Source organism: Colobus angolensis, unplaced genomic scaffold, assembly GCF_000951035.1.
Source record: "Colobus angolensis palliatus isolate OR3802 unplaced genomic scaffold, Cang.pa_1.0 Scaffold439, whole genome shotgun sequence".
Lineage (NCBI taxonomy): Eukaryota > Metazoa > Chordata > Mammalia > Primates > Cercopithecidae > Colobus > Colobus angolensis.
In genome coordinates, this window is record NW_012117810.1 from 381034 (window position 1) to 408654 (window position 27621).

Consider the following 27621-nt stretch of genomic DNA (forward strand, 5'->3'; position numbering starts at 1 on the left):
GACGGATTTCCCACCAATAAGTTGCCTGCAGTTTTTCATATCTGCTGGTGGCCAGGGCACGAATGTGCTCCCAGTTGGCGACCAGATCTTCTTTCATCTCCCGGATCTGAGGTGCATCTGAAGGATGGGAAAGTGTCAGCTTCTCTGCTTTCGCGCATAACTCCTTCACCTTTGGGATGAAAAAGAAACCTAGTAGGAAATCCTAGTACTTTGACTCCCCTTGGCAAAGCTTTGTGGGAGAGGTATAAAAATTATATGAATAATAATAACTTAGAAATAGACATACAAATAGATTTCTACTAATATACTAATGTACTATATTGATAATTACAATTCGCTAAGTACTTTTCAATCTCTCATTATGCTAAGTACTTTACATGAATGTTCTCATTTTATATTATTCACTTAATAATAACATGAAGTAGCAATTATTCTTATTTTTCTTTTTTGTGAAAACTGAGAGATAAAGTATTTTATTTGCTTAAGATCATTCAGCTAGAAAATGTCAGGAGCAAGCTTCCAAGCTAAGTTTTTCCTTCCCCACTCCTCTACACCATTTCCCTAAATATTACTGCGGAGGCAGAAAGATATTTCTGTCTAGAAGATCAAGAACATTTCAGTAATTGCTGGATCATTTTCAGGACAACTTCTGAGGAGCAGGGTTACTAGGGCAAAATGTGGGTGTGGGTGGCTTTTCCCATGTTATTAGCCCTTTCATTATACTCAACTATAATCAGATGATGTCTAGGGGTTGGAATTTCAATACTACTATTTGTCAAATTATGGGTTTTATTATTCATTATTAGGGAAAAAGACCAAAAATAACAACAACAAAAAGGAAGAATGAAAGAAAAAGTAGAATGGTAGAAGTTTGCAGAAACTGGGCACAGGGATAGGCTTAAAATTAAACTACAGCAATGTGGATCTTTCTGGAGGTTGACTCCCCTGTGCTCTCTCAGTAGCAATTGGTTTACGTTCTGGCTACATTTGTGAGGGGAAGAAGTAAAGGATGGAAATCATTTAAGAAAATAGGCTTGTTCTAAGTTCTAGTGTGCCTGAGATTTTCCAGGTTTTAAAAGGAAACCTAAAAGTAGGTTTAGCATTAAGTGTCTTGAAGTTTATTTTAAAAGGAGAAGAAAATGTTTTCTGATCTGCTGAGTATAAAAAGAATCAGGATTCAGCTGCAACAGAACAAAGTGTGGTTAGATGAAAGGGTAGAGTTTGGCCACGGTGTATTTTACTCGGTGAGATTAGGAATCAACCTTGGAGGTATATATATTTTTGTTTTTAAATTGTGAAATAAGTTAGGAAAACACAAGAGAATATAAAACATATATGTATATTTAAATAAAAATAATTCAAATGAAAATAAGCTATATCTAGTATCCATGTATGAGTTATGAACTAGAATGAAGCATATCCAAGTGCACGCAATTTCTTCTTCATTGAAAACAGTGAACTTACTGTGCCCTCTGGAGGCATGGCAATAGGCAAGATAACAATTGCCTCTTCCAGCTCAAGGGGCTAGCCATTTCTCTAACAGCACCTTACCTTGTCACTCATGACTGCAAGATTTCTCTCAAGTCCCTTGTGACTGTGAAAAAGTCCTTCAGAGGCAACAAGGTCTTTGCCATAGTCCTCAGAGGTGAGTACAGGTTCCTTCTCCTTGATCCACTGGATGGCGTCAGTCATATCCCTACAGACATTAACAAGAGCTTCAACCAAGGAAGATAGCAGGCATTGCAGGGCAACGGTCCAACAGAACTCACAGCAAGGACCATCTTAGTTGACCCAGGAGCAATTACCCTTTCTTCCTATGTATTAGCAAAAAGTAATATAAAATGTTCTTGCTTAATGGTTATTTCTATTGAGATGTTAAGGTCTTGGGCTTCTTGACAGCTGAGCCTCTAGAGATATGCTCCATATCTGGGTCAGCTCTTTAGGAATGCTTTTCTTCTTCCTAACTCTACCTTCCATTTAATTATTAACCTGTTTCCCTTCCCTCTGCAGGGCTTCCATTCCTAAATCACCAGTGCTACATTTTTAGTTATTTTGATCTCCAGTCTCTACATCCTTGGCCGTAGAGTGGGTCACAGATTTCTTTACCCTCTCCTTTGCTGTCTCAAAGGCAAGTACATGATCCACTTTTGTTTGAAGTGTTGACACCACTAATTGCTAGCAGAAGTAGAAAGAGCCTAATACAAATGACACAGTTTTTGTAAAGCACTTCAAAGTTTTCTATAAAGCAGTGTCCAGATCCATACCTTTTGAATCGCTGTAAGTCTGCAGAACTGGACAGAGCTTTCTGTCTCTGGAGAGCCAGACCACGAAGGCGCTCCCAGGCAGCATTCACCTCATCTTGCTTAGACTGAATTAAGGGTAGTTCAGGATGCTTTTCCTGTTAAAGGAAAACAACACTGGAGTTATACAGAGAAGAGATTATATTTTAAAAAATTATTCAAACACTTTTCATTTTACGCTGGTTCGTGCTTTTTCAGAAGTGAAAACTGACCATTGTAGCTACACACTGAACTTCATCATAGCCCTGCTCCCTAGCTCCAACTTGATGTACATCACCAAAACCCAGAAAAACAACCTGCCAGATGTTGCCTCTGTGCCCACAGCAGTGCACTAGCCTGTTAGCACAGGTTGCCCAGCCCTGATGTTATTTTGAGAGCTCCACCTTGTCAATGCTTGAAATCTCCCTGAGATCCTGGAAACCAAGGAAAAGAACAGGAAATTCCTTTTTATGAAATATGACTTTATTTTCTCAAAGACTAGTACTGTGGGTCTTAACTTTTGTGATCCTCACACCTTTGAGAATCCAATAAAAGCTATTTTTCTCTTCCCATAATTATAGACCCATGCTTTCACGTATGATTTTGCGGAAAATTTCAGGCATTTTTGCAAACCATCCAAAGTAGTGAGATCTGTGAGTACTAGATTAAGCTAGAAGCATCAGTCTGTTTTGATACTTTGTAATTTTGAGGCATTCCCATATGCTTAAGTCTCCTTACTCTTTCTGGCCCTGTTTCTCTCCATTTTCATTCCAATTCCCAAGTCTCTCCAGACAGAATTTTCCACATTCTCCTTCTCAAGTACATGGTTCTTTCTATTACAGCAGTGTAGACCCCACTCAAGAGCACAGAATATAATCTAGCTGTGCTGGATTTATTCTTTCTGTGATAGATTGGAAAAAATGGCATGCTGTTTTGCTGTTCATCCCTTCAAAAGGTCGAGTATGTTTCCTCAAGTCTTGGATCTTGGATGCTTTTTAACTTGCTTACTGATAGAGAAGTAATTTTCTATGACTTCCAGCACCTAGGCCTCAAGAAAACTTTCATTTTCTATTCTCACACTCTTGTAACACTGGTATGTAAGAAGCATGGTCTACTGCATGATGAGAGGTCACCCAGAGATCTCCTCAATCCTCCCAAATCATCCTCACCGGGGCCCCAGACATGGGATTGAGGCCACTTTAGATCCTTCACCCCAGCTGAGCCACCCGATAACTTCAGACACATAAAAATGCCAGGTAAGATCAGGAAAACAGCCCAGCAGAGCAGCTCAATCATCTGACTCACAGAGTCATGAACAAGTAAGATGTTAAGTTTCTTGATTAGTTAGATAGTAATAGAGAAATGAAAAACTTCCACAGTAAGAGAAAAGTGATGGAGGTAGAAAATTGAGAAACTACTGGAAATATGGCCTGAAAGAAAAATAAGAAAATATAAGTTAGTTTTCCTACTCCAGTACTCATTCATTCTGAAGTCTTCTTTTTATTAAGTCAGGACAATCATTCTCACCATAGAGCTGCAATCATAATGAAACTATAAATGGAAAAGCAAAATGTAGACAACAGTTGGAGTTTATTTATTTTACATATATACACTTACATATATATGTAAACTTACATATATATAAATACACACACACACATCACAAACTCAAGTATTTTCTTAAGTAAATTAAAGTAAAACTGCTTCCTTTCCTTACTCAATTCTCCCAAATAATCTTGCATAATGATATTACATATGCACATATATGTATAAATAATGATAGCTCAACATTCTTTTATATGCTCTGCTACTATATTTTTGTGCTTTTTTCATGAAGAAACAGTGCCCCATTAACATAGTAATCAGTGTACTGCATGATACAGGAGCTATTTAAATGGCAATAGCTTCGCTGCCCGTTGTGTATTTAATTCCTCCAAACACACAAAAACACACTCTGTCTTTCTCTCTCAATCTTCCATTTCAATAGACTTGTAAGGGGTGGGTCCAGAGGCGAGAGGAAACTGCTCAGAGTATGTTACTCCAGGGACATGCCAGTCTCTGTTTTCTCACAATGCCCCATCTCCCCCATCTCCCCCATATCCCATCTACTGATGGCCAGAAGTTATTCTTAAGGATCAGAACCCTTTCCATGGAGTGAATATTTTGCTCCCACCTCACCTCGGCACACTCATTGGCATATTGGTTCACGTCATCAACTCTCCCTTCTTTAGCTACCAGGTCCACTTGGAAGTCTTCAAATTTCTTTTGCAGAACTTCAGTGCGCTCCCAGTCTTCACCTAGCTCCACTGATGTCGCTATGGCCTCCTGTAGACACATACGTTTACTGAGTTGCCAGAAACCATTTAGGAGTTCCTGTAGGTGAAAAACTCAAAACCCCTGCTTGCATTCCCAGGATAACTCAAGTGGAGATACTGGGGGAGACTGGGAGAAGCTCTCCTGGGAAAGGCCAGCAGCAGAAGTGTATGTGTTAAGGTAGCACCTTGGCACAAGGGAAAGTGCTCTTTTGGGCAGTTCTTTAGCGAGTTTGTGGCATTATTGGCAAGAGACCCTGAAAGTATCCTTTTGTGTTTGGAAATATGAGGGATAAATGCATCCTGTTTCTACTCAATTCAACATACTCAGTATCTACGAAAGTATTTTGTTAGGCATTTGCTTATCTAAATCTTTAGTCCTAACTATTAAATTATTCCTTAAGTATTCAGAAAAATGAAACCATTCATCATTCCAGGCACTGAGACACAAAGGATTAGAGAAAGAGCTGTCAATACTCTAGGGCAGACCCCAGAGTCAGAGCAAAAATATAGGAGAAGTAGTTAAAAATCAAGAAAGTGGAAGAGAGATGAGCTTCATTATCTTTCATTGCATGGTCTTCGTGTAAGTCTTGCCTTTTTCGTATTCAGATCCATATGTTCAGACTTACTTCCACACAATGTTAACCTCCAGATACCCCTAAATTTTGGCCTCAATTTCCTCTTGTTCCAAAGAACAAAGGCCAGGAACAGACATCCTGACTTTCTTGTGAGTAGTCTGTGGTAATGTGCTATGGAGTACCTGGGATAGAGGAGTGGCAGGCCCTATGTGATTGTTGTTTTAAGTTCTATACCTTGTCTCCAATCCACTCTAAGATGTCAGCACACTCCTGTACGTACTGCTGGAACTTCAGGGCCCGCAGCAACAGGGCACCCTTCTCCAGGGTCAGCTCTAACAGCAGGTCCCACAGGCGGCGTAGTTCCTCTATATGGGCCTTTAGGAAAGAGGGGCAGAACCACTCAGCCACAGACACTGTGAGCAGGGAAACACTTAGAGACTTGTGCAGAAAGAGACTGGATAAAAATTCTTCTCTCAGTTACTCATGCATTAGTTGCTCAACATATATTTAAAAGAGGAAATAAGATAGATATATGGAAATAGCTAATAAGCCAAGCCAAATGTGATCTTACATAAGAACATTTTGTAAAAATGCTTTGCAATTTTAAAGGATGGAATAATTACAAACAATAAGATGGGAAGGAGGAAGAAAGCATGGAAAAGTGTTCATTTGAACTGAGCCTTATGGAGCAGAAAGATTTTTGACAGTTCAATAATAAGCATAACATGTTCTAAGAAGAGCCACAGCAATGGCAAAGGCATAGAAGAAGCTTAGCATGAATTATCTGCCAGAAAGTGTGAGAGATATAATTTTTATAAGTTATAAGGAAATCATTGGCACCAAAGAAGTAAGAGTGTTTTGGGACTATACAGTTTGAGACTCTACAGAGGTATTTGAATGCCAGATTAACTCAGAACTTTATGTATTAGCTGTCTTATATAACTGAAATTGCTGCCTATGTCATATCTTCAAGAATCTTGTATTTTTCAACTACTCCATTGCTCTGGGTAGCATGTGGACCACATATGTCTTTAAACCCTACAATGGTACCATTTGCTATAGCCCCAGTGATTCTGACAAAAATGAAGATGTTTCAAACATTTCTCAAATATTTTAATTAATGTAGATGCTAGTTACATGCAAAACTGTGCATAATACAAAAGTTAGTTCTACTATATACAAATAAACAAGTTTTGAAATTTTCCTTTTATGGGTTCTTCTTTAAAATAAGATTCTACTCTGGCTAAAATCTGTGTTTATTGACCATATTTTGATGACAGAATGGGCTAGAATTGTTATGCTATATATAGAAAAATCACACTCAGTTTTAAGATATATAATGCAAATTTGTTTTCGCAATTTAAAAAATACACAAACAGTAAAAAGTTCACTCACGCACAAAAAAACTGAATTGACGATATCAGCACCAACATTTGGAAGAGTTCATAGATTAAGTCCAAAAATACCTGTTACATTAATAATAGGTTACAGAGTATGAAAGCTTATTGAAATAGTGATGGTCTTCAGTTCTAGATGTTCAGAGGAAATTTTCTGAATACATGACATTTTAGGAGTTTTTAGAAGTAATAAGAAGGGACAGTTTGGAGAGATGCCATAGTAGTCATAGGGTATGGGGTATGAAAAGAAAGAGGCATCGTACACAAAGGAAAATATTTTGGAAAACATTCAAATGAGAGAGCATTCCTTATTTGGAGAAGTTAAGAGACAAGGACATTGAGGTTAGAAGAAATAATTAGAAAGAACATTGGAAGAAACTAATTGATCTGGGCAATGTGGAATAGGTTTAACAGGGCTTGATCTTGAGCCAAATTATCCTGCAATGTTATAGGAGGAATTTTATGCTCTTTAATGATAGTTTTCATATCACAGCTCTCTTCACCCCAAGAAACACAAAGATATCCCATCATTTTTTCTGCCTCAACCTCAAGGGAAGATAACAGGCAGGAGTCCTGGGTACAAGCCAGTCACCTCAAGGTTTATATCTCATACAATCAATTAAAATCCTGATAACATAATCAATAATTGGAAACTTCTTCAAGGGCCCATACACATACCTTCGTTTCTTCATGGGCAGAATGACCCATAGTAAATCGTTCTTCCCTTGTTTTTTCCAGTTCAGACATGACTCTTGATTTTGTTTGCACCTCTGCTTCAAAGGATTGATGCTTCTGATATTTTCCCTAAAGTTTAGAAATCAGAGTTTTTGGTTAATGAAGCACAGTCTTCACGGGAAATGTTCACTCTATGTAGAGCCACTGAACACAGGTTCTCAAAGGATCCCAGACTCAGTTAGAGGCCATAAAGAGTGTTTTCCTGTCCCCACTGGCTTTAGGAAGTTTTTAGTAAATACTATCCTGAGCTATGTTGAGCCTTATGACCATGCTGAGCCTTATTTTAAAGGCTCAATAGACTGCCATAGGAATAAAAGGGTGTAACACACAGTGTCCTTCCTCATCAGGAAAGAGGAATAACTGATTTGTTTTCGAAGTAGAGCACAATGAGAAAGATGATAGCTATAACAAATTTTTTTTTAATTGAGAGGTTTTTTTTGCATGCTGTGCCTGTTCTTGTAATCTATAAATTGATCCATTCAATATAGCACATTATTTTGCTCTTGTTCTAAGTTTTTCCTGTCCAACATCAATTGTTTTTGATTATGACAATGTCACATGCTATAATTTTAGGTGAACAGAAAGGGGTAGGCGCTTTCACCAAATTTCTTCTACTGAAATCTCTCATTTGAAGTTAAGAACCATGAATAGCAATTGAGGGGAAAAAAAAAAAAAAAAACCTCTGGTTAATTCATCTTTCTGAGAGGAGTGAAGAACAGGTACCACATGCTATAATTTTAGGTGATCAGAAACAGGTAGGAGCTTTCACCAAACTTCTACTGAAACCTGTCATTAGAACTTGAGACCCATGAATAACATTTTAGGAAATACTTAGGAGCCATGAATAGCAATTGAGTTAACCAGGTTAACTAAATTAGATTTTAGTTAACCTGGTTAACTCTTATCTTTCTGAGAAGAGTGGAGAACAGTTGCTTCAGAAGCATTGATGACTCTTCACCCTATTTCCCTTCTTAACGTCCCAAAATATCAAAAATCACATGGTTTGTCAGAAATTTCTTGAATTAGCAGTTGCTGTTTTGCCTGTAGATCAATTTTGGATGAGTATTATAACCATCAAATTCTATATAGAATAAATCTCCTTTGCAAATAACACCCGATGTTTATGAAGTTGAAGACATGGACTATTTAGAGGCAGAATTACTGCTTCTAACAGATAGCCTAATTTTTCTGTTACATCACTTCCACTACAGTGAACCAGATACACACTTATATTACCATAATGTTTGTGCTGGATCTGAAAAAAAAAATGATGTAATTTTTTACTTTTGGCATTGATGAATGCTTCACCATGAAAATATGTAAAGTATCCTATGCCCTTATCAATAAACAATATCCTTGGTTAATGATTTAAAAAATGTACATTCTGAATGGAAGTTCATTGTAAGAAACTGTTCTGTGCTTTCAATAACTGAAAAACTGCTGCTTTTTGTTTGATTCTTATTTTCTCAGTCTCATCTCTCCAACTTCATAAGGGAAAATGCACTTTTAGATTTTCTCTTAATTCAATTCTTTAGCTTCCCACTCCACTGACTTATTGTTTCTAAATGGAATCTAATTGTACCCACACATACCCATTAACATTAACATAAAGAAAAACCTATTTCCTTCTCTAGAGATCTTAGGGTCTGCTCTGGGGCAATCAAGAGAAGTGAGTGACCTGTATATTAGTTGGGTCTCCATAGCTCTCATCATCTAAAATATTGACTTTCTCCATGATCCACTTCCCCAGATCATCAGCATCTCGCTTGAAAACTTGTAAGTGATAGGAATCCTCAAGCTTCTGACCCCTCTCAGCGACTCGCTCCTTGAACCTTTGATACCGAGTCAACACTTCCTGACGCCTCTCCTGGATCTCTTCTGCTGTTTCCAAAACCTTTGGCCCACTGCTCTCCACAACCTGCAAGTTAAAAAGATTCTGTTAATTGCTAGGTCTCAAATATTTAACGTGTTGCCCCGCTTATATGCGCCAAGGCATTTACTCATGTTGGACCTATATTCAGATATCCTGAAGTCTGTAGGGACTGATGTTAGAAGAGCTGTAGTATATTTACATAACTTTTAACCAGATATAGCTACTGTTTAGGTTAAAAATTCTTGATTCTCCAGAAGACTCTCCCCATTTTTTACATAAATTTGTGCTAGCATTTAAGTTCTATAGATAGAATTAAATTGAATTGATCATGGAGCAAGTTTAAATTAGCAAAATCACAGAATTTCAAATAGAAAAAAAGAAATATAATGTTATTACTTTAAAGGGTTAAAAAGATGTTGAGAAGTGCTTATTATTTTTAACTAAATTTATTAAATAATTAAGAATGACTTCAATTAATTTAGTTAATGATACACGCAACAGTTTGAAAATATTTTCTTCATACTTAAAAATAAAGCTCATATATTGTTTACTCTTTACTTGCTTTACTCACAAACACTATAAATCAAAAGTTCAGCCATCTTCTACCCAGTTATCACAAATTTCAAATTATTAGCATGTCTGCAACTGATTTTTGAAATATACAACGTTTTACTCTAATATAATATATAAGTATCCTTTTCCCAGAGAGGGAGCCAATCTGTTTGTGACAATATCCAGCAAAATCACCATAGGGTTCACCTTCATTCATCCGGATATGGATACCATTTTCCCTAGCTTACCTCAGCCAAAATGTTTAATATAGAGTTTAAATTTTAATCTCCCATTATTCCTCCTAATTGCTACTCTGCAAATTGCCATTGCTGGCATGGCTATAGAATTAGATCATTCCATGGAGACTCACGTTGTTACCGGGTGTTATTTTGCTTCAAGTTCCCTACTTATTCTCTATGGGAACAGACTTAAGTCATTACTGGGTCTTGGTGCTGCACAGACATAAGCTCAAGGTTATTGTTCACAGAAAATAGTTAAAATTAAAATTATCTACTTGTTAAAAGCAAAAGTAATGATTAATATTCTTGGGAAAGACAGCATAGAAAGTTTAAAGGAGACACCTTTCCTAATAATATTAGTGACTAATTGCATGGAAGAGAAATATGTACTCACGGTTTCCTTTGGAAATTGCTCCATTTTATCAAAAGGTTTAGAACCTGGCAAGATAAAATGTGTCAGAGAGAGAGAGAGAGAATGAGAGAAATAATTCTAGTTGAATTCAAACAAAAATACAGAAACGTTAAGTATGTGGGGGGCGGGTGGAACACCTCTTGCGTCCTAGAATCCCACCAGCCACACACAATCAACATTATCTTTCGAAAACATATTCAGCTGAGGCCACTGCTAACTTTTACAGATACTGGGTGACTCAGCAGTTTTGGGAGGCTCTGGCTCTCAAAGTTACTCAGTAAGACTTAAAAAAGGAAAGTAAGGTTTTTGGATGAAAACTTAGGGGAAAAACCCCATATATTGCTGGAAATACAGTTCAACAACTTCATCCAACTCAACTGCAGATTTTTGACAGCCTTTAGGTCAATGAATTATCCTGGCTTTTTCTATAGAGTCTTTCACAAAATAAGATTTTATTCCTAACCTCATCAATTTGGTATTTAAAAATCTGATTTAGTTGTACCCTTAATCATTTAAATGGAAGGAACAAAAAAAGTTATATGATGTGTTCATTAATATTTTGTAAAACAAAAATTAGGATACCTTATTTGAAAACTGACGATGTAACAGAAAAGTTGAAAATATGGCTGACTTCTAATATATATGGTACAAATCATCCTATTTTATGTACTAATTTTAATGGAGAACAAAAGGAGGTAGACTTTTTTCCATAGGCATAGTTATTTTAGACTAATTTACAACAGTGAAACAAACAAGGAAAAAGAAAATAGTGGGGTCCTCTTAGACCTCCCTACAAGCCAGTGGGGCTTTCCATGCCAAACTTCATTCCAGTGTAAATACAACTTGCATAATCTAACTTCCATGATCCACAAGAGAAGATTTTGATTCTACATTTGTGGTTTCCCCTGTTCTTGGATCTCACATAGAAAAACTGAGAGTCCTTTACATTCTCTTCTTGAAAGTCTGGATTACCTTACTTTTCCATATAGTTTCATTACATTCAAGTCAAATTTAGTAGTAAAAGCAGGAACATAATTTTAGAGACTGCACTATAACACATGCACTGAGGAACATTTGCCTGAAGTTGGGATAAAGAGAGGAAATTATTTTATCTTTAAGAGAAAAGAACCAACATCTATGAAATATTTACATATTAACATGATCAATTTACATTAATTTCTAATCATTTAAAAATTCTATGAGGCAGGTATTGTCATACCCATTTTTATATGAGAAAATAGTCCCTAAAAAACAAAGTTTCATTCTGTGGTTATTTGGTTTGAAAGTATTTAAATAGTCAAATCCATATCAATATGACTATCATGGCACTCTGCTCCTCATTTTTTTTAGTCAATCTTCTCTTCGTCCATCAGCATTATTTATTCTGTTTCCCTGTTCCAGAATCATCTTACCAAGAATGCCAAATATGTGATGACCTTGTGACCAAAGAAATAGTATGGTCCATTGTGAATAGTGCTGTAATAAACATATGTGTACATGTGTCTTTATAGTAGAATGATTTATAATCCTTTGGATATATACCCAGTAATGGGATTGCTGGGTCAAATGGTATTTCTGGTTCTAGATCTTTGAGGAATTGCCACACTGTCTTCCACAATGGTTGAACTAACTTACACTCCCACCAACAGTGTAAAGACATTCCTATTTCTCCACATTGTCTCCAGCATCTGTTGTTTCCTGACTTTTTAATGATTGCCATTCTAACTGGCATGAGATGGTATCTCATTGTAGTTTTGATTTGCATTTCTCTAACGACCAGTGATGATGAGCTTTTGTCACATGTTTGCTGGCCGCAGAAATGTCTTCTTTTGAGAAATGTCTATTCATATCCTTTGCTCACTTTTTGATGGGGTCGTTTGTGTTCTTTTCTTGTAAATTTGTTTAATTTCCTTGTAGATTCTGGATATTAGCCCTTTGCAACCAACCCAAGCACCTATCAATGATAGAGTGGATTAAGAAAATTTGGCACATATACACCATGGAATACTATGCAGCCATAAAAAAGGAGAGTTTACATCCTTTGCAGGGATGTGGATGAAGCTGGAAACCATCATTCTCAGCAAACTATCATAAGGACAGAAAGCCAAATACCACATGTTCTCACTCATAAGTGGGAGTTGAACAATGAGAACACATGGACAGAGGGAGGGGAATATCACACACTGAAGCCTCTTGGGGGATGGGGGTGGGCTGGGGAGGGATAGTATTAGGCGAAATGCCTAATGTAGATGACGGGTTGATGGGTGCAACAAATCACCATGGCATGTGTATATCTATGTAACAAACCTGCACGTTCTGCATATGTGTCCCAGAACTAAAATATAATCATAATAATAAAAAGAAAATAAAAATGCTTACTAATTCTATAATTTTTATTTTTTATAAAAGAAATAGTGTGGCCCAATCAGCAGAACTGATCATAAGGAATAAAAATGTCTTTTCAACATATGTGTTGCAAAAATTGCATATTCACATAAAAAAAAGAAATTGGACCCCTACGCTACATACAAAAATCAATTCAAATGGGATTAAAGACTTAAGTTACAACCTGAAACTGTAAAACTGCTGGAAAAAAACACAAGGAAAAAGCTTCATGACTTTTATCATATATAATGAGAATTATATATTTAGTATTTTATACAATTTTAAAAGGGTGGGGATAATTTGGAGGCCTGTTGTATCTGGCCATGGTTATCACCTCAGGGAGGGTTTGTACTTTACATAGTAGTTTAATCAGCACTAAACATCTTGCCTTAGCCTCTGCTCAGGCACCAGAGCAAAGTAATCTGTTTGGTCTTGCCAGTTACTTCTTGGATATGGTACCAGAAACAAAGGCAACAAAAGCAAAAATAGACAAATTGGACTACATGAAACTAAACATCTTCTGCACAGCAAAGAAAACAATCAACAACAACAAAAAGTTCACTTATGAAATGGAAGAAAATATTTGCATACATCTAACAAGGGGTTAAAATCCAAAATATACAAGGAGCTTCTTCAAATCCATAGCAAAAAGTGAAAATTAGAAAATGAGCAAAGGACTTGAACAGATGTTTTTCCAAAGAAGATATACAATTGGCTAACAGGTGTAAGAAAAGGTGCTCAACATCACTAATTATCAGGGAAATGCAAATCAAAGCGATACTGAGATATTATCTGACACCTGTTAGGATGGCTACTCTCAAAGGAAGAGAAAGATAAGTGTTGCTGAAAATGTGGAGACGTTGGAACAATTGTACACTGTTGATAGAAATGTAAAATGGTGCAGTCACTGTGGAAAACAGTGTAGCATTTTCTAAAAACTAAAAATAGAACCATCATATAATCTAGCAGTTCCGCTTCTGGGTATACATCCAAAAGAATTAAAATCAGGATTGTAAGGAGATGTTTGCACTTTTGCACTTTTATGTTTATTGCAGCACTATTAACAAAAGCCAAGAAATAGAAACAATTGAAATGTCTATGACTGATGAAAGTGGCATGGACATGCAATTGAAATAATTCAGTCATAATAACAAATGGAATCCTGTCACATATGACAACATGAGTGAATCTTGATGAAACTATGCTGAGTGAAATAAGCCAGTCACAGAAGGACAAATAACTGCAAGATACTACTTATACGAAGTATATAAAATAGTCCAACTCATAGAAACGAGTAAATAGTGCTCGTCAGAGGCTGAGGGAATGAAAAATTGGTATTAAATAGGTATGAAGTTTTATCCATGAAAGATGATTGAGTTCCAGAGCTGTGCTGTACAACACATCACATAAATGTTAACAATACAGTATTGTACAAAATGTGTTAAGAGGATAGATCTCATGTTAAGTTTCTCACCACATTAGAAAAAAAGTATATAAGAATCACAGTCTTTATTTATTTATTTTATTTTTTGAAATGGAGTCTCACTCTGTTGCGCAGGCTGAAGTGCAGTGGTGCGATCTGGCTTCACCGCAACCTCTGCCTCCCAGGTTCAAGTGATACTCCTGACTCAGCCCCCCAGTAGCTAGGATTACAGGTGCCTGCCACTATGCCTGGCTAATTTTGTATTTTTAGTAGAGACAGGGTTTCATCATGTTGGCCAGGCTGGTTTCAAACTCCTGACCTCAGGTGATCCACCCGCCTTGGCCTCCCAAAGTGCTGGGATTACAGGTGTGAGCCACCGTACCTGGCCAGAATCAAAGTCTCTAGAGCAAAACTGCAATGTGGAAGTCCACAGGAAACATTCAGGGGAAAGTTTTGATACATAAAAACTGGTGAGTTCCTTGAGTTTTCCGTCATCGTAGGCAGCAGAGATTCATGGTAAAGTTTGCTCTGACAGTACTCTGGCATTTAATGACTTAAAATTCAGTCCCACCCTGCACTCAAAGTCCCTGAAACCAACATTGATTCTCCAGTCTCTAAGCATTGTTTATGCTTATTAGTCCACGTAACAAGGCATGTCCCTGAGACAGATGGGAGGGCATGATGAAAAAGTCTGATACCTTGAGGGTTTAACACTTAGACCTGTGACTTTCTTTTTCTACTTCTACAGCCTCCCAAGAATATTCATTGGCTCTAATCTCATAGAGACCCGTATTTAAAAGGACTCAGGAAAAAAAAAAAAAAAATGGATGGCAAATACCATGGAAGTATAAAAGGAAGTACAATCTATGAAACTGCATGCCCCAAATGCCCATCAATGATAGACTGGATAAAGAAAATGTGACCCATACACACCATGGAATACTATGCAGCCATAAAAAAATGAGTTCATGTCCTTTGCAGGAACATGGATGAAGCTGGAAACCATCATCCTCAGCAAACTAACAGGAACAGAAAACCAAACACTGCATGTTCTCACTCACAAGTGGGAGCTGAACAATGAGAACACATGGACACAGGAAGGGAAACATCACACACTGGGGCCTGTTGTGGGGTGAGGGGCAAGAGGAGGGAGAGCATTAGGACAAATACCTAATGCATGCGGGGCTTAAAACCTAGATGATGAGTTGATAGGTGCAGCAAACCACCATGGCACATGTATACCTACGTAACAAACCTGCATGTCCCACACATGTATCCCATTAAAATAATAAAATAAAATAAAATAAATAAAAACTGCATGCTATGCTATATAAATTGATGCTGAGAGGTTACAGGAGACACTAGTGTTTTTTACAGACAGATTATTTAAAGAGAAAATTGGAAAAGAACTCTATTTTTTATTAGAGAATTATGAACTTGAGTAATAAGTAAATTTTCAAATAAAATTAAGGGGTAAATAATCTCAGAGGACTTGAAGTGAAGTGAAAGTGAATACAGTTAGCTGTAAAAAGAAACCCTTTATTTTTTTAATTGTATTATCTAAATGCTCTGGCCCATTTAGAAGTCAAAAATTAGAGAGATTTTAAAATGAGAATTATATATTTAGAAATATTTTACACCACTTTTTTACAAGGGCAGGAATAATTTGGAGGGTTGTTGTATTTGGCCATGGTTATCACCTCTGGGAGGGTCTGTACTTTACATGGTAGTTTAATCAGCACTGAACAGCTTGCCTCAGCCTCTGTTCAGGCATCAGAGCAAAGTGATCTGTTCGATCTTCTCCTGGACTCAGAAACTTTAAGAGATGCTTTAGATCCAAAAATTATAAAGTCTTCTCAGCTGGAATCACTAAAATCCACACCTGTTTTCTGTGGATCTTTTGGAGTTCAGCTTTTTCTGCTGACTAACAATAAAGACAAACATTTTAACTTAAATGTAAAACTATTTTTTCTCATAAAAATTTTATTATTTTAAATTTTTACTTTTTGTTCTGCAGAAATAGTTTTTGTTTTAAAATTTCTCAAATTTTGACTTATAAATGGGCTAGAACAGTAGATAATGTAATTCAAGAAAATTTACAAGGCCTTTTGCAGTTTACTGTAGCCACCTTGGTTTATCACTTTAGGTCTTCTAAGGTTATTTGTCTCTTGACTCTTTGCTTACAAAACTGCAAACTTGAGGAATATATAAGTTATCAGATGTATATATTGCTCATTTATAATTCTCTAATCAACAAAATAGAACTCTTTTCTTTTCCTATCTTAATCATCTCTCACTTTCTTATTTATTTTATTATTTTTCTGTTAACTTACTTGGTTTTACTGCTTTGAGTAAGAAAAATCCTAAAACCATGGTTTTCCTAAACGCAATAACCATGTAATTGAAATTGGAAGACAGCTTAGGCCAATAGAACATACACTGCATTTGAAGGTGAACCATCTGATTTAAATTCTTGTTCCAGCATTTAATGATCAGATGATTATTGGAAATTTACTTAAAATTTATTAAGCATATAATAATTACAGTAATGACTAATACCTATTCCAGAAAATCATTATATGGCTCAATTTAGGTGGAAGACTAAAAAGCATTTTGCATGTAAGTCTACATAGTAAAAGAATTATTACTGTAAACTGATTTGAATAATGTCAACCACATATATTTAAGCCTTTAAATTTATACATTTCATCTTGAAACATTCAATTTTTAAAACCAGAGGGTAAAGGACAGGGATTTGATATGGGATAATTTCTCATAAAGCTAAGTACTTATCTCTTAAAGAATAATTTTGCAATGTATCATTAGCATATCTTGCATAAAGTTGCTTCATGCTCCTGTCCACTAATAATTATCTCTGATTACAACAACCCTGAAGGGAATTATCTAAGCCTAAATTATCAGAAGCTTTACAAAACCAGCATACTTGGTCCATTCAGGGAAATATACTTAAAAAGAACTAAATGGAAGAATATAATTTCTCATTTGAATAGAGGCAAGTAGGAAATAAAGCCAAGTGTGGAACTAAACGTATCACTGCCTTCAAAACCATGACTAAATTATGAAGTTTAATTACTATGTTTATGGTACTAGAGTCTCAAGATGTTCATGAAAGCCCCATTTAACATCTAGGTTTATGTCAGTCATACAAATCTAAGTGGATTACCTATTGTATAGCTTCATTTTACTATTAAAAATTGTCTCTGTGGGCCGGGTGCTGTGACTCATGCCTGTAATCTCAGCACTTTGGGAGGCTGAAGTAGGCAGATGACTTCAGGTCAGGAGTTCAAGACCAGCCTGGGCAACATGGTGAAACCCCGTCTCTACTAATAATACAACAATTAGCCAGGAGTGCACGTGCCTATAATCCCAGCTACTTGGGAAGCTGAGGCAGGAGAATCACTTGAACCCAGGAGGCGGAGGTTAGAGTGAGCAGAGATTGTGCTACAGCACTTTGGTCTGAGGGACAGGGCAAGATTCTGTCTTTAAAAAAAAAAAAAAGTCTCTAAGTGCAAATATACTCTGCATCTTATCTTTACACATTCTCTCCCCCATCCCTGCCATTCTCTGTTGAATGTGAAATAGCCTGAGTTTCCAAATTAAAAGCAGGGTCTTGAAGAGATATTTGTACACCAATGTTAACAGCAGCACTATTCACAATAACTAAAAAGTGGAAACAACCCAAGTGTGCATGGATAAATGAATGGATAGACAAAATGTAGTATACAAGAGAATATTCTGTGGCCGTAAAAAGGAAACTCTGACACATGGTGTGAACGTAAGACTCAACATGGATGAACCTTCAAGAAATTATGCTAAGCGACATAAGCCAGTCACAAAGGGACAAATACCATATGATTATTCATATGATACTCAGAGTGGTCAAATTCAAAAAGCAGAAAGTATTATAGAAGGGTCGTTGCCAGAGGCTGAAGGAGGAAGAGAATCAGGAATTATTATTTAAGGCTACAGTTTCAGTTTTGTAAGATAAAAAGAATTCCGTAGATAGGCCTGGAGCAGTGACTCACACCTATAATCGAGCACTTTGGGAGGCCGAGGCGGGTAGATCACTTGAGGTCAGGAGTTTGAGACCAGCCTAGCGGTGAAACCCCATCTCTACTAAACATGGTGAAACCCCATCTCTACTAAAGCTACAAAAATTAGCCAGGCATTAGTGGCGCATGCCTCTAGTCCCAGCTACTCGGGAGGCTGAGGCAGGAGAATCACTTGAATTCCGGAGGTGGAGGTTGCAATGAGCTGAGATCACTCCATTGTACTCCAGCCTGGGCGACAGAGCAAGAGTCCGTCTCAAAAAAAAAGAAAGAAAATTCTGATAATAATAGTTGCATCACAATGTGAATATACTAATGCCATGAAACTGTATACCTAAAAGTTTCAGGTTATGTATAATTTAACACAATTAAAAAAATATTCTGACATACACGCACCCAGAGATACCATATGTAAATGTGGGTAAACGTGGTTTTGTTAATTCTGGAAGTAAATACATAGAACTTATTAATGGCGCTACCTCTGAGAATGAGAGTTATTGTCAAAAATATTTTTAGTGTATCTTAAACTTCTAAATTCTTAAAAGAATACTGATTTTATGTATTAGGTATAATAAAAATTGATATAAAAACACTATTTTATGGACTCATGAGAAAAAAGATAGGAAAAATAACTGTTTCTATAAAAATACCTTTCTACCCAGGAATACTATAAAAGTTTATTAAAAAATGACATTTCTTAAAAAAATAAATAAAAAGGAAAATTGTCTGAGTTTCCTTTCGTATAATGTATAGCTTCAAGAGATAAAGACTCCCTCTAATTATTCATTTATTCATTCAGCAAACTATTACCAAGAGTCTCTATGGGCAAAGCATTCTGTTAAGCACTGGGAATGTGGAGATGAACAAAGTAAGATACCTTCTTTCAATTAGCATACAGATTAGAGAGACATAAGATATATAAATTGTGACATAAGAAACTATAAAAATCATGCCAAATAGAGGGTCCAAACAATGTGTTAAAGAAACAGAGAAATGTGTGTTTACTACTATATGAATATGCTGGAGAAGACGTCAGGGGAGAGACAATATTTTATGACTCTCGCTAGATTCAAAAAATAATAAACCAAGGACATGTGCACAGTTTTATCCTAGTTTCTTTGAATTCTGTGGTTAATCAACCCCTGAGGACATTTACTAAGTCCACAGAGATAATAAGAATGACTAAACATCATTTATTACCTGTATATCAAAAAAGGACACACTGAACATGTTAATGTAAATATTTGCATCAATATTCCTGGCTAATTAGGAGGTATGAATTTGGTCTTATTTGACATGATGTGTGAATATCATTGATTGACGCATGTGCTTTTTTATTGCTTTTTTTTTATCTCTTTTTTCCTCAGACTACAGATAATTGTGTTGAAGAATGGTGACAACACTGCAAACATTAGACTGGATGGATGCAAACTTTAGACTGGACTGGTCCCAGAAAAAGGAGTACTTGGCAGAGAAGAGCAGGTACATCAGGGCTACATTTCCAAAAAAAGAATAAGAAAATAGCAAGGTGGGAAGCACAGGTAGAAAACGCCTTTTGGCATCCACCAGCAGAGCAGTTTCTTAGGATCACTGCAATAATCAGGATGTAAGCCAAAATCACAAGCAGTACAGCTGTGATGATCTCCACAGCATGTACAATATTCACAACTTTGATTAATACAACTGTACCAGTGTCCACACACGCTAGATTCAGGATAGGATCAAGGTCACAGAAAATATTCTGGATTTGATTTGGACCACAAAATGGCAGTGTGGATATCCAAGCAATCTCAGGGAGCAGCGTGAAGAAGCCACAGATGCAACAACCTAGAGTCACCTGAGTGTGGTGCTGAGGTGCCACGATTGTGGGGTAGCGAAGGGGATTACAGATGGCCAGGTATCTGTCCATAGCCATGGTGGTGAGCAAGCAAACCTCAGTGATGACGAGGAAGTGAAAGAAATACATCTGCAAGAGGCAACCATCCAGGGAGATGGTCTTCTGATCATTGGCTAGGTTGAAGAGCATCTTGGGCATGGTGATGGTGGTATACCAAATCTCTAGGAAGGAGAGGACACTGATGAAGAAATACAAGGAGCTGTGCAGGCATAAATCCAGTTCGATGGCAAAGAACACCATAAGACTGCCAATGATGGTGAACGGGTAAATGAGGAGCAGAAGGATAAAAAACAAAAGCCAGCCAGGCGCGGTAACTCACACCTGTAATCCCAGCACTTTGGGATGCCGAGGCGGATGGATCACCTGAGGTCAGGAGTTGGAGACCAACCTGGCCAACATGGTGAAACCCTGTCTCTAGTAAACACACAAAAATTAGCTAGGAGTGGTGGCAGGCGCCTGTAATCTCAGCTACTCAGGAGGGTGAGGCAGGAGAATCACTTGAACCTGGGAGATGGAGGTTGTAGGGAGCCGAGATTGTGCCATTGCTCTCCAGCCTGGGTGAAAGAGTGAGACTCTGTCTCAAAAACCAAACAAAAACAAACAAACAAAAAACCCCAGCTCACCCTCCTGCAAGCAAGGAACGCTAGTGAATACAAATTCAATCGCTGCTGTCTGATTCTTATTTATCATCTTCTCAGTTGCAAGGCAAAAAAGAAATGAGGCCCCCGGATGTCTAGTTTAGAAAACTAATTGGATATTCAATTTATTAATTTATTACATTTACATTAGTTTATTCAAATATTTAGCAAGTGCTCACTTTGTTCCATGTACTGTATACTACGCCAGAATGAAAAGGGCCGCTATTTTAAAAGCTAGCATTCCAAATACATAAGTTGCTGCATTTGTCCTAGCCAGCCACACCATGAGATTCACCTGCAGTAGAGGTGTCAGGGGGTGAAATGGACTCCATGAGGGTTGTTACCTTTGGTGGTTTAATGCTCTATTTTGGGCTGGATGGCGTCCTGCCAGGAAGTGGCGCTTTCCAAAGAGCATCAGCTGTGGTGGTAGTATGCAGAGGAGCTGGTGGTGGGTGGGGCCCTGGAACTCCCAATGTTATAAGCCCTTTGCCTTCGGCTACCAGAGTGGATAGGGAAGGACCATCAGGTGGGGGCAGGGCTAGGCATGTATGAGCTTAGACTCCCCCTGGGGCGTCTAACTACGGCTGCTGTTGGGGATGGGGGTGAGGTTCCCAGGGCAATGGAGTTGTGTACCTAGGAGGACTATGGCTGTCTCTGCTGAGTCATGCAGGTTGTCAGGGAAGTGGGAGAAAGCTGGCAGCCACAGGCCTCACCCAGCTCCCACACAAATGAATGACTGATCTCACTACTTCCACTGTGCCCTCGCAATAGCCCCGAGTCTGTTTCCAGGTAGTGGGCAAGCAGGGCTTGAGAACCTGCCCCAGGCTACCCGCCTCTAGCTTCCAAAGAAAAGGGCTTGCTTCTTCCCCTGCCTGTGGAATCTGCACACCAGATTCGAGCCCTCCCCCAAGTTCTGACCAGGAGGTTTGTCACCCCATTCAAATTGTTACAAAGTTCATCTGGGGATTTCTTTCTCCCTGTGGTGTTTTTTCCCCTGCTCCTGTGGCCACCCTCCCAATGGATCTCTGGTTACTTACTGGATAAGGAAAAGTCAAAGAACTATTTTAGTTTCTTCTCTTTCTTAAGCCCCAATTCCCCCTGAATTATGAGATTCTGGACATCAGAGAATAAATCTTGGACCCATGTTGTTCCAACACTTAAAACACTTTCCAGCACATAGTAGATAATATGCATATTATCTACCTGTAAGTTGGGATGGGAAAATTCTGATGATTCTGGGGAAATTGTGCTCCTAAATTCTGATGAGCCTTTTTTTGCCAATGGAAGTGGCCTCCCTACCCACAGTGATATCAGCCTTTCTACTTCCTTCTGAGGTAATTAACCTTGTTTTGCTGAGAAAATTGCCCCTGAAGCAATTGCCATGCAAAACAATACAGATTCTCCTCAGGACCCATCCCCACTATTCCTCTTTTCTTCTAGACCTAGAGTTAGACTCAAGACCCAGGAGGTCTCCAAAGGTGAGGTATAAATATGCAACTCATGAAGAAGTGTGCTACATTGTTTAAGCTCAAGTTTATACAGTTAGAAATCTAGAGAACATATATGAGAATAGATAATAAGGATGTGGAAAAATAGTGGAAGGAACATAAAGTTGGATCAAGTCAAATTTATTGATATGGGCTCACTAAGCAGAGATTTTGAATTTAATGTTGCAGCTCAGGGAGTAGGAAAGGGCTCTAATAGTTTGGTTGGTTGGTTGGTTGGTTGACTGGTTGAAAGATGGCCCAAAAGATGACCCACCAAAAGCAGAGGAAATGCTTGAAATTGGACTGTTATTCCACAGTGAAGGGAAGGAAGAGCATGTCTGGTATACAGGAGATTCTTTAGGATGTCTTTTAGTATTTCCGTGCCCTGTGATTAAGGCCAATAAAAAATAACACCACAATACAGAAAGGACTACTAATGACCAAGATCCTTGAGGAATTAATGTTTGGGTCACCATATCAGTTAAGAAGCTATGACCAACTGACGTGCTTGATGAAGGCAAAGTGAATACAGAATGAGTAGTAGAAGAAGGTAGTTATAAATACTAGCTATGATAACATGACTAGTTATAACAATGGAAACTATAATTATAATTGCCAGGAGTGTTTCTTCCTTATTTTGTTGTGAAAATGTTTATATATACACACACACACACATATATACACACACATTAGCAAATGTGCTTTCTTCTCTTACTTTTATCTTATAAGACACATTGCTTTATATCAATATTTAATAACTGTTAATTTTACACCATAATATTTAAGTTATGAGATATTAAGAAAAAAGTAAACATCACTCAAGGACTTTACTGACTCTTCTGATCCATTGAAACACTAAATAGAACAAAAAAGTAAAGGAAGGGTAAATTTGTTTTTGTTTTGAGACAGGATATTCTTCTCCTTCTGCCTTTGGACACAGAGTGCTCCTCATTCTCAGGCCTTTGGACTTGGACCTGAGTTTATACTATCGGCTTTCCTTGTTTTCAGGCCTTCAGACTTATGCTAAATTACGTCACCAGTTTTCCTGGTTCTCTAGCTTATTATATGCAGCAGATCATGAAGTTCTTGATCTCCATAAGCATATGAGCTAATATTTACAACACATCTTTGTAGATAAATAGATAGACATTCTATTAGTTTGGTGTCTCCAAAGAATGTTAGATAATACATCTCTCTATTTCTCAAGAATATAGCTGGAATATTAAAAAATGTAGCATGGTGGTTAAGAGAAATGCTTTTGAACAAGCACAGACCTGGGTTCAAATTATAACAGCCTCTTACTAAATGTGTATCCTTGGACAAAAGCTTAAGCCCTATAAGCTACATTTTCCTCCCTCTTAAAGTAGTACTGATATCAATACCTATTGCAAAGAATTTCTATAAAGTAACATATGTGTATGTGTGTGTGTATGACAATGTCTTAAATGTGAAGAGTGCCCAATAAGTGGAAAATTGCATTAATATTATTATCAATAAATATAATTACAATTGTGAATATACTACGGTGTATTAGTCAGGGTTCTCTAAAGGGACAGAACTAATAGGACAGATGTATTATTAAAGCGTATTGACACACTATCACAAGAAGAGGTACCAAAATCGGCCATCTGCAAGCTGAGGAGCAAGGAAACCAGTCCAAGTCCCAAAGCTGAAGAAGAACTTGGAGTCTGGTATTTGAGGGCAAGAACCATCCAACACAGGAGAAAAGTGTAGGCCAGAAGAATAAACCAGTCTAGTCTTTCCACGTTCTTCTGCCAGCTTTTATTCTGACTGCACTGGCAACTGATTAGATTGTGCCCACCCAGATTGAGGGTGGGTTTGCCTTTCCCAGTCCACTGACTCAAGTGTTAAATCTCCTTTGGCAACACCCTCACAGACACACCCAGGAACAATGCTTTGCATCCTTCAATCCAATCAAGTTGACACTCAGTATTAACCATCACATATAGTATTTTATTATTACTAGTAAAAATTTGATTAATAAATGCAGGAAATTTTAGGTAAAATAAATATATTTAAAACTATCAGGGAATAAGTTAGCAGCTTCTGTCCTCTCCAGGCCAGAAGGCATATGTTTCCTTAATCCAGTGTATTCACTAAGAGCACATTTACAAGGTAACGGGAACATCAACACACGATGAACTTTTTTCTGTTTTATTTTCTCTTATTTTTCCCTCAGCTTGGAATATTTTTTTCATTACCTGCATGCACACACACAGAACTAGCAAAATTACTTTATGTTCGTAATTTGAAATGAAGGTATGTTTAATCACAGAAGGTTTTAAAGCAGGCTAATAAAGCAATCAGATCTAAGTTGCAAGAACAGCTCGGTTTGCAGTGGGGAAAGAAGCTTGAAGTTGAGAAAGTATGCATGTAAAGCAGGTAGTGTTAGCTATATTAATTTTTAGGGATATTGATAATATTTAGGAAATGATTATTGCAAAACTTAAAAGTAGAAAGGACAGAGAAAAAATGGTGTGACCCTTTCATATAATGGAGCTTTATGTGTATCAGCTCTGTAACAATATTGCACTTACAATAGCATCAATTAGTCAATAAATTATAAAAACAATGACATTTCTCATGTCATTTGAAGAAGATTAAAAATACTTGACTTAAACTCAGTGATACTTCTTGCATTTCTTTTTCCCTCTGTCCTCCTGTTCTTAAACTAAGTATCCTCTAAAGCCTTTCTTTTACCCAGACCTCCTGCACCCACAATCAACAGGTTTTCTCTGATTTTTCTTCTCTTCTGTATCTCAACTTTTATTTGATAGCATTACCCCTTTTTATAAGATCTCTCCTTAACTTCTGTCTTTCCATTTGATTTTAAAATGTCATAAGATTTAGGAGTAAAAGTAATGAAAAGATTGTGGCACAAAAGTGGGGAAATCGCACTGATAGCTATAGGATTTGTGTTGGTAGGCTAGAGAAGGGTAAAAATTTATTAACATTTGCACAGTAATAAGCTTTATCCTATCTTAGCTGAATCATGAGCCCTGGAGAAAAATCACTTTTTATAAAGCATGTATGACATGAAGACTCAACAAGAGAAAGAAGCATCACCAAGTTAGGATAGAAATAAGTTTGGAATCCTAAAAGCCAAAGAAGAGAGCCTGAAAGAGTTGTTGCCTAACACAATTGACCAATTGTGTAAAACAATCAGAGTGCAGCATTATGGTAGGTTGGTTTATTCATTCAACAGATAGTTTTTATGTTTATTACTTAACATGTACAATGCATTTGATCACAGTGAATGCAGCATCTGAGTTTTTTTATTTATCATGAAAAACTGACTATTTAATGAGTAACTTAATTAAATCACTTAGTGATCAATACTTGGATACTCAATTTAAAAATTTGAATCTTTTTTCAACTATAGAAGCTGAAGGCACCATGGATAAAACTTAGTCTTATGAAGGATACTTTTTAAATGACCATGTCTTACAGACAAATATGTTAATTGCTTTAAAATTAAGGTAAATATTTATGCAGAACATTTCAACACTATGAATTTACTATGAATAACTTGAGTGGCAGAAAGTTTAATTAATAAAATCAGATTGAAAAATATGTCTAATTGAGTAAAGACTAAATAGAAGCTATTGACTTTAGCTATTACTGAATTTGTTTTTTTGTTTGTTTGTTTGTTTTTTTTTTGATGAGCTTTGGGAGACCAGTTTCAATAAAAGGCTGATAGGAAAAGACAGATTGCTGAGAGCTGAAGGTGAAGAGAAACCAGCAACTATACAAGATCTCAACTAAAAGATCTTACCTGAGGTCCCTGGTCTTACGGAAAAAAAATATCTTAGCTTGACCTATGTGCTTTTTTATAGCTTCTTTTATTTCTTTATTCCTCAGGCTATAGATAATGGGGTTGAAGAAGGGAGACAAAACTGCAAAGGCCAGAGCAATGGCTGTATCCCAGAACAAGGAGTAGGTGGCAGAGAAGCGCAGGTACATGAGAGCCACACTACCAAAAAAGAGCAAAAAGACTATGAGGTGAGAGACACACGTGGAAAATGCTTTGCGGCGGCCTCCAGCTGAACGAATACGTAGAATTACAGCCACAATACCAATGTAGGACATGAAGATGAGCATCACAGCTGTAATGATCTCCACTGCATGGATGACATCCACTACCTGAATCATGACGATGGCTCGTGTGTCTGTGCAGGCCAGGCGCAGCACCGGGAGGAAGTCACAGAAGATATGCTCAAGGTGATTCGAACCACAAAATGGCAGTATAGAGATCCAGACAATCTCAGGAAGGGGTGTGATAAAGCCACAAACACAGCAACTTAAAGTCAGTTGGGTACATAGTTTGGGTGTCATGATAGTGGGATAATGAAGCGGGCTGCAGATGGCCAGGTAGCGGTCAAAGGCCATAGCTGTCAAGAGACACACCTCACTGATGCCGGTGGAATGGAAGAAATACATCTGTAGGAGACAACCATTGAAGGAAATGCTCCTCCTCTCACTAAGCAGGCTAGATAACATCTTTGGAATTGTGGCTGTGGTATACCAAATCTCTAGGAAAGAAAGAGCACTGATAAAAACATACATGGGAGTGTGGAGGTGAGTATTCAACTGGACCACTGTGAGGATGACCAGGTTTCCAGCAACAATGAAAGCATAGATGAAGAGCAGTGGAACAAAGCAGACAATAGACTTAACCCAGGAATAAGGGAAAGCAGAGAAGATAAACTCCTGAGCAGTGGTTCGATTGGGGCTCTCCATCTCCAAGTTGGAAGTGAGAGTTTCAATTTCCAGTGCACTCAAGTCTTCTAGGAGGCGTCTACTATTGGATAAAGAAATACACTTACAAGAAGCCAGCCTCTGGATAGAGCCCTGTAATGGGGATAGAAAGGAAGACAAGGAAGAAGGACATGGTCCATATTCCATAGTTGCTTACGACTTAAGTTGTAGTGTGGGAAAAATCCAGTCGGAAACCACAGTCAATATTTTGGATGAGAAATTATCAAATACTAACATGCATCAGAATCACCTGGAGGGTTTATTAAAACTCAGATTTCTGGTCCTCATAATGAGAGCTCGTTCCTAATCTGTAGTTCTGAGGTAGGGCCCAAGAATTTTCATTTCTAACAAATTTTCAGGCAATGGTGGTCCTGCTGGTCAGGGGACTATATTTTAAAACTATTTTATTTAGGCAAATATAGAATTAGACAAGACATTGAAGGAATAACAAATAATTAAGAGGATGTTCTTTTCGATATTTAAATCTTATTGATTCCCTAATAATCTCCCCACACTCTTCCAAATATTTTTTTTCAAGCTCCCAGTTTACTGGATTCTTGGCATG

The 27621-nt window shown here is 37.4% G+C and overlaps 2 protein-coding genes across 2 annotated transcripts in view; both read right to left on the reverse strand.

The window, feature by feature from the left end:
- Positions 1 to 10573, reverse strand: part of SPTA1 (spectrin, alpha, erythrocytic 1) — an 80317-nt gene extending 69744 nt beyond the window's left edge. Inside the window, exons 1-8 of the mRNA XM_011957162.1 lie at positions 10360 to 10573; positions 8980 to 9219; positions 7245 to 7370; positions 5404 to 5544; positions 4458 to 4604; positions 2265 to 2398; positions 1552 to 1696; positions 15 to 169 (exon numbers count right to left, since the gene is read on the reverse strand). Coding sequence (XP_011812552.1) covers positions 15 to 169; positions 1552 to 1696; positions 2265 to 2398; positions 4458 to 4604; positions 5404 to 5544; positions 7245 to 7370; positions 8980 to 9219; positions 10360 to 10383 — 1112 coding nt within the window. The 5' untranslated portion in view covers positions 10384 to 10573. The remainder of the gene's footprint in view (positions 1 to 14; positions 170 to 1551; positions 1697 to 2264; positions 2399 to 4457; positions 4605 to 5403; positions 5545 to 7244; positions 7371 to 8979; positions 9220 to 10359) is intronic.
- Positions 10574 to 25966: 15393 nt separating this feature from the next.
- On the reverse strand, positions 25967 to 27079 carry LOC105522608 (olfactory receptor 6K2). Its single transcript, XM_011957163.1, has one exon. The coding sequence runs from the start codon at positions 27036 to 27038 to the stop codon at positions 26070 to 26072; it is 969 nt and encodes a 322-aa protein (XP_011812553.1). The 5' UTR covers positions 27039 to 27079; the 3' UTR covers positions 25967 to 26069.
- Positions 27080 to 27621: the final 542 nt, after the last annotated feature.

Excerpts from the sequence above, each read along its gene's own strand:
- LOC105522608 (XM_011957163.1), bottom strand. The coding sequence starts at position 27,038 with ATGGAGAGCCCCAATCGAACCACTGCTCAGGAGTTTATCTTCTCTGCT.